This window comes from Echiichthys vipera (genome assembly GCF_963691815.1).
Source record: "Echiichthys vipera genome assembly, chromosome: 8".
NCBI classification, from domain to species: domain Eukaryota; kingdom Metazoa; phylum Chordata; class Actinopteri; order Perciformes; family Trachinidae; genus Echiichthys; species Echiichthys vipera.
The window spans coordinates 11,611,498-11,621,824 of record NC_139833.1 but is presented as its reverse complement, the minus strand read 5'-3'; the positions used below and the strand labels follow the sequence as shown (position 1 = coordinate 11,621,824).

General features: G+C 43.0%; 1 protein-coding gene across 1 annotated transcript; it reads right to left on the bottom strand.

Annotated features, from left to right (window-relative positions):
• Positions 1-645: 645 nt before the first annotated feature.
• LOC310950138 (uncharacterized protein) lies at positions 646-9,667 on the bottom strand. Its single transcript, XM_083917800.1, has 13 exons — positions 9,418-9,667; positions 5,921-6,039; positions 5,229-5,470; positions 4,778-4,901; positions 4,392-4,513; positions 3,755-3,841; positions 3,438-3,527; positions 3,054-3,142; positions 2,199-2,421; positions 1,703-1,825; positions 1,418-1,582; positions 1,111-1,203; positions 646-969 (listed from the first exon to the last, which is right to left on the bottom strand). The coding sequence occupies exons 1-13, from the start codon at positions 9,505-9,507 to the stop codon at positions 875-877; spliced, it is 1,662 nt and encodes a 553-aa protein (XP_083773926.1). The 5' UTR covers positions 9,508-9,667; the 3' UTR covers positions 646-874.
• Positions 9,668-10,327: the final 660 nt, after the last annotated feature.

Genomic DNA, 10,327 nt, shown 5'->3' with positions numbered 1-10,327 from the left:
CACAAGCATGCACACACACACTCGCACACACTCCAACACATATCAGTTATCATGCCTACCTCTGGCAGTGGAGAGAGGGAATGAGAGAGGGAGACAGAGAGAAAGGGGGAGATACAGAGAGCAAGTGAGGAAAAAAAAGCATTGGTTGCCTTAGCGACTGAGACATGTAGAGTCTGCTAGAGTAAGAGCGGGGAGAGAGAGCGATGTAGGGAGGGCAAGAGACTGTAGGAAAGAGATTTAAATGCTAATTATGTGTTTTTTTAGAAAAACTGGTACAATTAAATGCAGAGGAAAATAAATGCATTTGACAAGGCAAACAGAAATGATACTGAGGACGACATGGGTGAGCTCATTTTAGAGGCGGGAGGTTAAAAAGATAAAAAAAAACCCTCTTCAATTATGTTTACAAAAACAGGCAAGGACACCCCAGAGAGATAGAGGCAGGAATAAAGACAGCAAAAAGGAGGAGGAGGAAGAGAATGAGGAAGCAACGAGGGGAATAAAGATGGAATAAAATTTCATTTACATTCATTTACACAGGTTGCGCCGGCAGAGCAGGGCGATGGACTGTTATTTGAAGAAGATGCCGGGTCAGATAAAAAAAAAAAAAAAAAAGACAAGAGATGCCAATTTGGAGGTGAGAGTCACAGGGTGACAGCTTTATTGTATGAGGGAATAATATTTACATAGAAAACAATCTGCCTTTCACACACATACCCACACACTCACTGTCTCCATCCCCACCGCCGACACTGACACTCAGTCTGTCACACTTCATTCCCCTGCACCCTCCTTCACTGTCACCACGCTCCCTCCCTCTCATTTCCTCTTCATAGCTGCGGGCCGTGGTGTCCTCGGCATGAGAAACCAGCACTTACTGGAGAACGCAGCGCAACCACGAGCCGGACCCTCCATCCTCCACACCTTCAGTTCCGCTGTCTTTTCCTTCATCGTTGTCGTCGTAATCATCTAAATTTGACAAGGAGGTCATGGGAATTCGTCACAGCACGCATCATCTTAAACATTGTGAAGTCTGCAAACTCCATGGTTACACGTGCCAGTCAGTAAATGAGACATGGAAATGTGTGAAATTGCAGAAAAAGTGTGTACCGTCAGTCTCCTCGTCATCTTCGGTGTCCCCCTCTGACTCCAGCAAACAGGACTCCAACCGACTGTCTCTCTTCACTGTGACGTCACTCCTTCAACATTCACACCCCGCAATTAATTAAACACCTAATATCAATAGAGGTGTGTGCCAACATCAGCTATATTCATTCGCAGCTCATAAATCCCAGTAGAGCTTTAGAAATAGCAGTGCAGTTAACCTTGGTAAGAAATATGCAAATAACAAATATAATTGAGCAGTTTAGACTAAAATCATTTTTAAATGAATGGTGTTGACTTGTACTACTCCCACCTCTGCTTCTCAGAACTGGGGGCTGCTCCCAAACGATGAGGTCATGACCTCCAGTGACCCACCGGTGGTCTCCGCTCCCTGTGGTCCACGCTGCAAAGCAGAGGATTCTGGGAGCATCGGGCCAGGTCAGAGAGGCCAGGTACCGACACTGAGGCAGAGAGAATACTAGAGGGAGGAGGAGGGAGCGGAGGTCAACAGAGGAAAAACAAAGTGCCTTTGATTTTTTTCTTATGTCCTTATTGTGCGAGCTACTTCTGGTTGCGCATGGTTTACTCTGCAACTCACAATTTAGCGAGCTCTCTCCGTTCGCCAGATCATAGCAAGAGCCAATTAGGAGGCCTTCTGTCTGGTGGACACAATCTGTTACCCCGGTGATGCTGTTGTGATTGGTCAGCCTGGACATGGTTCCTGTGATAATTGGACAGATGTAAGGTGGAAAGATTATGCAAATGTCCCTTCATCTACCTTCCTTTTTCAATCTCCTGACACACACACACACACACACACACACACACACACACACACACACACACACACACACACACACACACACACACACACACACACACACACACACACACACACACACACACACACACACACACACACACACACACACACACACACACACACACACACACACACACACACACACACACACACACACACACACACACACACACACACACACACACACACACACACACACACACACACACACACACACACACACACACACACACACACACACACACACTGCCCATCCCACTCTAGAGCTCACCGGTCCTCCAGTGCAGGATCTTGAGCCAGGCTCGACCGTAAGCCAGGAACACTTTGTCTCCTCGCGGGCTGAGGGTCAGACGCCCGCCCGGCCCCCCTCCACAGCCTGTCACCTGTTCGCCCCAGTGGTGCAGCAGCCTCAGAGGGTCACGATCCGAACACCGGTTCTCCCACACAGACACCCCTCCCTCTGCCGAGCCGCTGAACACCAGCGGACCCTGAGACTGCGGAGGGCACAGGAGACGTGGTTGTCATGGTGATCCTAGTCTTTACCCAGTTTGTGTGTACGTGTGTATGTGTGCGCGTAAGAGAGTTAGATACACAGAAAAAGCGAGGCAGAGTGCATGTATGTTTGTGTTAACAGTTTCAAAATGTACGTTTCTGTGCCGCTGTTGATTATAAATGGAATGTGTGCTTTGCATGATAAACAACAAGGAGGATGACAATGATGTGCTACGCTTTAATGCTTTATGCACACTTTTTTGATTGCAAATTGAAAGAAAATGTGCATATGCAACTCTGGATTTCAATATTCATAAAAAGACTTTCTGCTCAAAATGTGTACAGTATGATTTCTAAAATTGTCCAAGCTCCACGGCTTACATCTCAACAATTATCTTTGATTTCTATTTGAAAGCAATAAACGGGGAAAGCTTCTGTGAGGATAAGTGCAGAAATACAGCTGTTTGATTTCCTGAGGAGGACAAATTAATAGCCAAGAGTACTAAAACTAGTTTAGACAGCATCTACTGAGAGGGAAACATTGGTGTGTGTGTTTTTTGTCTCAGCCTTTATAAATAGGCTGAACATGAAAACAGCTTGAGCATCATGACACGTAGGTGAGTGACCCACCCACCTGGATGGAAGAGACTGCTTCCTGGTGAGCGTTGATTGACTGGCAGTTTTCAAAAGTGTGCCAGCTCCAGGCTTGAACTTTCCCCCCATCTGAGGGGTGACAGAGTGTGAGGTTACCGTGTGCTGACAGGTGCCTGGCAGTCATTATTGTTGGTCACGGTCGACCCACCTGAGCCTGACTGCCTAATCTGTGTGCCTCTGATTCAGCCCGATAGCCCTGTGCTACACTCACTAACTTGCTGGCAGATGATGCATACATACATATTAGTAACAAATGTCTACACCAAAGCAACTAATATACAACTAAGACACAATGCCGCTGTCTACTCCCAATTATTCTGTTCACCGTGTCACTAGCTCTTAGTTTCCCCACACAGAGACACACCTGATCCAGTGATGATGTAGCCGTCTCCCTCTGGCACAAAGCAGAGTGCAGTCACAGCGTTGAACGTGTAGATAGACTTAACACACTGCCCTGGAGGTAACAGGAAAATGCAATTTAATTGACAGGACGCAGACCACCAGCCACAGGCACACATTGATTACGATGCACTCACACACAGACACGTTTCCCAGACAGAACCCCAGGGGCTCTGTCTACCTTCATATATTCCCAATAAATATATATTTGTGTATAAATATATATATATATATATATGTGTGTGTGTGTGTGTTTGTGTATGTTTGTGTGGTTAAGCATACCAATGCTCAGGGCCCAGATCTTCACATAGCAGTCTGCTGAGCCACTCAAAATAAACCTCTCCTTGTCGGACAGAGACAGGGACCAGGCTGGCGAGAGGGCAAACACAGACAGAAGAGCAGGAAGGGAGAGAGGGGACAGAGGAGGAGGAGGAGGAGGAGGAAGGGTAAAGAATGGGGATCAGAATGAGAGAGAGGGAGAGCAGAAGACAAAAAGATTGAGCTGAGAGGAAGCTGTAAATAAGTGATGATGTACTAAAAGGGGACAGATTGCAAGAAAGAGGCTATAAAAAAAGAAACAAATAATTAGTCTATGAACACAGTGTGGCTAAGTTTGACTAAGCTGCATCTTCTATGCTCTCCTCGACTTGGTATTTTAAGTTAAGGAAGCAGGTGGGGAGGGAGTGTAGGAGGCGAGACGGAGAGGGCCTTGGAGTTCAAGTGATGGAAGGCTGCCTGCTTCAGACAGACAGTGAACTCTCTAAAGTGTCTACTGAGGTTATCTCTCACTGGGGTTGATCTGATGAACTGCTCCTATAATTACCAGACCGCAGGACATGGGCATTACTCAGCTGCAGTCTGCAACACATGTAAGGATGTAAATGTGTGCATGTGTATATGCATATATGCGTGTCCTCACCCAGCCTCTTGCAGTACTCAGGGGGAGGTACAGACAGGCAGGTGACCCCACCGCTGTGACCCCCGAGGTTCTTGTGCTCTGTTGCAGTGGGAACGTGCCACACCTTCACCGTCGTATCCCGGCTTTTTAGAGGAAAAGATGGACGGCGTGAGAAAGAGAGGTTGCGGGAGGGCAGAAAGGGAGTAAGAGAAGGTGGAGACAAGGAAAGTTAAAAGCCGTCGGACATAAATTGAGAGAGATTTGCGGCGAGCCATCATGGCGAGGGGGAGGAAAAACAAATATGTCAGACAGCGAGGGAGAGAGCAGGAGCATATTAAGTGATAAATTAGGTGAAATGTTCACTTTGTACATCCATTATGCAAATTGGGTCTCCTTTCCTGCTTTACCTTCCAGAAACAACCAGGTTGTCAACAGCAACCACACAGGTGACTATGTCATTATGACCCTCCAGCAGCCGCAAGCGAAACTTTGCTTTCTCCCAAGACGATTTGAGGGATGCAAATTTCGCTCCTGTGGAAGGAAATGATTTTTCCCATTAGTAATGTTGACTCATCAGCACCTCAGCTTGTTAATCTACACAGTTCTAGAATATGAATTAGTCCGCCACTACGAAGCGAGGGGCTAATTTAACTCCAAGGATGCAAAACGTGGGTCCTGTCTTCAGGGAAGCAACTGCAGCCTGTTGATTTTAATACTGGCAGCCACATGAGCTTTTAGGACTCCTCGAGGCATGCGTGTATAATGTAATTTTTGATGTTAACGACGCCTTAGGGCACTGCATTGTGCCTTTAACTGCCTGCGATAAACTGTAATAATAGCCTTCTTAATTAATCCCACCTTCCTGTCGCTGTTGCTGCTCCGTGTCAAAGTCAGAGCAGCCTCCTGACACGTCTCGGCAGTGATCTGACACCTTGGCCTGGCCTGTCCTTTCCTGCTGTCTCACTGTCGCTGCGCCCCCTCCTGCTTCCCTCTGCCTGGCAGCCGGCGCTGGCGTTGCTCGAGCTTTGGACTTCTCTTCTCCCTTAAGGATCTTGGAGGCTGGAGGCGTTTGTGATGGAAGAGCCTCAGGGGCATTCTCCCTGTGCCAGTGCACAAAAGCGAGAGCTGAATGAATAATCAAAATGCAAAGGGCACACCCCATCCTTTGTGACAGTGAGCATACCTGTAGAGGATCTCGAAGTCCCACACAAACAAAAACACTACTTTTTAATGAGCTCCTAGTCCCAGAAAGATTAGACTAGGAGTGTTTCATTCAATTTGATATTAATATCCACACATGCTAATTTCAATTAACGACCCTAAGGAGCATTAAATAAGGAGGATGACATCCCTGAAAGATGTTTACATGACACATAATGAACAGTGTTAAGTTTGCATTTTACTACAGCGTGACAGTATTTGACCTCCAGCGTGTTTTGATAGACATACAAAAAAGATCAAAGGCTTCAAAGTGAATGTTGTTGCTTTTGAAGAATTATGCTTCTCTCCATCTGCTCCTTCTTGCTGGTACCTCTCCCTCACTTCCTTACACTTGTCTTTTCATCTTCTCCTTTTTTTCGTCACCCACAATCCCCAGAGTTTGCTGCGGGCCAGAAAGCTGCAGCTGAAGCTCAGCCAATCTGGAACGCAGCTCCGCCTTCCTGGAGATCTGAGAGGGAAGAAGGCACGAGATTGGTTTTCAACCAAGCCACTAAATCCACAAGTTGTTTATATGCACAACCAACTCAGTCTGTCTCAGGCTGTCTTGATTTATTAGACTGCAACTGGCAACATGCAGCGTACTCCTGTCTGACTGCGAGTTATGAAAGATGCATGAATGAGTAAATTAGGTATGACAGCTTGAAATAAAGTTTCCTGTGTTTCCACCACTTTTACACATAAAGGTCTTGTAGTGATAGCAGGTCACTTATATCATGTCTTTTGTGGCTCTGGTAGAGCTCAATTACATCTGAGAAAATAAATCCTGGTGATGTAGTAGTGATCTCAACAGGGTTATCTCAATACAACTACCATATATAGATATATTTTGAGAAACTGGGGGCACAGAGTTTGAATAGATTTTGGCAATTCGTAGACAGGAAGGGTATAACAAGACAGGATTGAGTTGTATTGAAAAATGAAAAAATGCAAAATGTAAAAACTGGAGAATCCAGTACAAAACAAAAACAACTAAATCTTAAATAAGCCATTTTAAGTAGCAATACCCCAACGTAAAAACTCATTGGATAGTATTGAAAAAATACAGAAGTAAAAGCAAAAGTATTCTTCGGGCAGGGGAATAATTATTATATTGTTTAATTATCATTATTAATGCATATCTGTGTAGTAGCATTTTAATTTTGTTCTGTTTTGAGCTAATTATAGAAACGATATTCTACTCTGTTGGGTAGTTTAAACCGTAACAATACTTCATATTTTAAAAACCTATTGTGTCTTTTCTATCTCTCCCTCAGATATATGTAGTGACGTAAAATACTTCCCTCTTAAATGTTGTGGTATAAAGGAGTAAAAAGTGGGAGTTCAAATACTGCAATATCATACTTGAGGACAGTCCTTGTCAAAAAATGTACTTCTGTTTCGTTCCACTACTTTTACATGCGTTAGGCGAAGTCCAAGTCTCGTGTGGCAACTGAATAAATCAGTGAACTTGGAGTGCTGTCCTTATCTTTATTCATCTTTATTCTTTTATTTATTCATGCTAAGCCTAAATCCACGAACTACCATTTCTCACAAGACGTGTTAATGAAATGAGGAGATACTCAATTGTTAATAAGGTGTAATATTACTTTAAAAGGGAATTTATTTCTGTTTTACAGTCATGCCTGATATTCCACCCCGCACTATACATGCAGACTAAGGAAAAGCCACTTATTAATAGAGATGAATCATGGGTTTTATACCAGTAACCTTCACCATTTCTACTTATATTTAGTTGTATATGTGTGCGACACCCCGTATGCATTTATTTCCCTGAAAACACACTGTTGAAGGCCAGGACGATAACTTACAGAATTCAGATTCTGCCCTTTAACATACTGAGACTCTCCTGCAGCTCCTGATCATTTTTCTTTTCTAAGGCACTCTCCTCAACGTGAAAGCTTCTCATCTTTCAAATTCATAGCGTGAAACCTGTCAAATTATTCATACCACCATTATCATTAAATCATGTTCATCACATATTTTTCCTCTTGATGTTGTAACACTTCATTCATATCTTTGAAGCATCACACAAAAGATTTTTCTAATACCATCATCTTTGGTAGCAATGTGAGCTTGGCTACTACGGTGTGTGTCAAATCTGATCACCAGTAAGAGACCGGTGAGACCACGGGCGATCAATCTCAGGCGACCTAATGTCTTAAAGAGGAGCAGGTTCCATTTTCCAGCTAAAGTGAAGATGAAGATAAGGGTCCTATCTAAGTATACGATCTAAAGAATCAATTGGGATCAATCATGTCATGCTAACTTGCTGAGGGAGAGGGGTAAATAACGCTCCAAAGTTAGGCTCAACTTCAGCAAGGGGAGAAACTGGCATGGCCATTTTCAAAGGTGTCACTTGACTGAAATGGAGTTTCCACTTTACAGACACGCACACTTAATAATAATCCCATGCAGCTTGTGGCAATAAAATATGCAGTTTTTCTCTGTACAAACATGTTATCTTTGCCTATTCCAAAATATAGTAATAGTATAGTATTTGATTTCTGCACACTGGGATTCCTAAACAATCTTAAAACTGCAATAATCGGGTCTGACTGGAAAGCGTACACTGATGTGGATTCAACAAGATCAATTGTGTTCATGTGTGATGATGTTAGTCTCATTTCATTGTAGTGAGAGCATTTTTGTTAAACTTGAGCTCACTGTATAAAATGAGCTGTCGTGACCTCTAGGATAATCACAGCCTCATGAAACTTTACAACCACAAACTAGAGACTTAGAGCATCCAGAGGATCTATGGCTTACCAAGGTTTACTGGAATTAAGGGGGTTTCTGAGCAGTTTCCTGAACAAAAGTGCTTTCCATCCAATCGCCAAATAAATACAAATCTTGCGGCAATCTCCAAATGTCAAAAGGTTTTTGATACCTTATCACAGCAGAGGCTTTTCTATGGTGTTCCTCGAGGTCTTGTGAATTATTGTGGTGTTTTAGAGGAACTGCTGACCATGTTTTATCCAGGGGTTGAAAGTAACATTTACTTAAGTACAATCTTGAGGTACTGTACTTTACTTAAGTAATTCCATTATAATCTACTTTATACCCATACTCCACTACATTTCATTAGAAATATTGTACTTTTTTTCACAATACAAACAAATATTATCAACAAATGCAATAACATATGCATATTGTATAGATGAAGCTACACAGCAGTATATAAAGTAGATTAAAGCATCCCCACCTTTACCAGCTGCAACATTAAAGGGATATTTACATGAATTCATCAACATTTATAATCTAATAATCTAAAATGGGCCATTCTGCATAATGAGTACCTTTACTTTTTGTACGTTAAGTACATGTTGATGCTAATACGTCTGTACTTCTACTTAAGTAACATTTTGAATGCAGGACTTTTACGTTTAACAATGCATCTCTACGGTGTGGTAGTACTTCTTTGACAGAAGTAAAAGCTGAGTACTTCTTTCATCACTGGGTTTTTTTTTTAACTTGGCATGCACTAAAAATAAAAAAGGGGTCTATGGTGGGCACATGCACACACTCCCTCCAGGTCACCCCTGCCTGGGCCTGGAAGTCTGGAAACGCCTCTGTCTGATATACTGTAACAGTGTAATGTATGAAAACACAGATCTACTCTGAATGTTCAACCCGTGTCAGCTGGTGAAGATGGATGCTTGCCCTAATGTTTATCATTTCCAGTGAATCTGTGTCTGTGCTGTAGTAAAGTCTGCACTCATAACCTGTTGTTGCACCTGAGGGAAATCTATTCAGAATTTGCAAAAAAATCACGTGGATTTCACACAGTTAAAATTGGGACAAAAGAGCAGATGAAGTGTTTCTGTACCTTGTATCTCTCCTCTGGGCTGAGACTGATTTTTATTTCCAGATTTCCAATCTGTCTCAACTTCTTCTGCAGCTTCCTCACCTCCCCCATCTGAAGCTGTGGGCTTGTCTACAGCGCTGCGGGTTCACTGCACTTTAAAGTGCCTGGCTGACTCAGTTTGTCAGAGAGTATCAAAGACACATCATTGCCTTTTAATGAAAAGTCTGGAGGGGTTTGAATAAATAAAGATGTATCAGACGGCTCGGCTGTGTGCTGGGGAGACGTGTCGCCGGATGTTGACAGTGCATCAGACGTCTGTGACCGTCCTTACAGCGACACCAAGTGGACGGATGCAGTATTGCGTTGGAAAACGGTTAATAATCAATATTAAACAGTACATTTATCATTCTCGGGTTTTAATGTAAGAAGACGTGATTGTTTACGGCTTTGTGTGTTGCATTCACTCACAAAACAAAAGTCTAACTGACTAAAAGTAACTCTGTAAACTGGAGGCAAACACCCCTCACTGGTGCTGCCTTCAGGTGCTCTTCCATAGGCTCATACTTTCCAGCTTCCGTGTCGCAAATGAGTGCTAAAAAAACAAAAGTAGTAATGGCTGTTTTCTTTTGGAGAAGGTGAACAGGAGGGAAATGTGTCATATGATACTATATTATAATAATATTATATAAGATAAAAAAAATGTACATGTTTGACAACTAAACCAAGTGTTATCAGGCATAAACACGGACCTACAAGGCAGATATAACTAGGTAGATTACTGGGGAGGAAGTTTGTATGCTCTTCAATTTATGAATAGCTTTTTTGGCTGATGTGAAGGTATACTTTAAACCACCTTAACACAGAGTGAGTACACCCTGTAAACCTGTGTATACATAGTTTCATATACATTACATTATACGTATATACATTA

Coding starts and splice junctions, on each gene's coding strand:
- LOC310950138 (XM_083917800.1), bottom strand. CDS start 9,507: ATGGGGGAGGTGAGGAAGCTGCAGAAGAAGTTGAGACAGATTGGAAAT. Junction 4,514..4,777: donor AACCTGGTTGTTTCTGGAAG/GTAAAGCAGGAA, acceptor TCCTCTAAAAAG/CCGGGATACGACGGTGAAGG. Junction 3,528..3,754: donor GATCTGGGCCCTGAGCATTG/GTATGCTTAACC, acceptor TGTTACCTCCAG/GGCAGTGTGTTAAGTCTATC.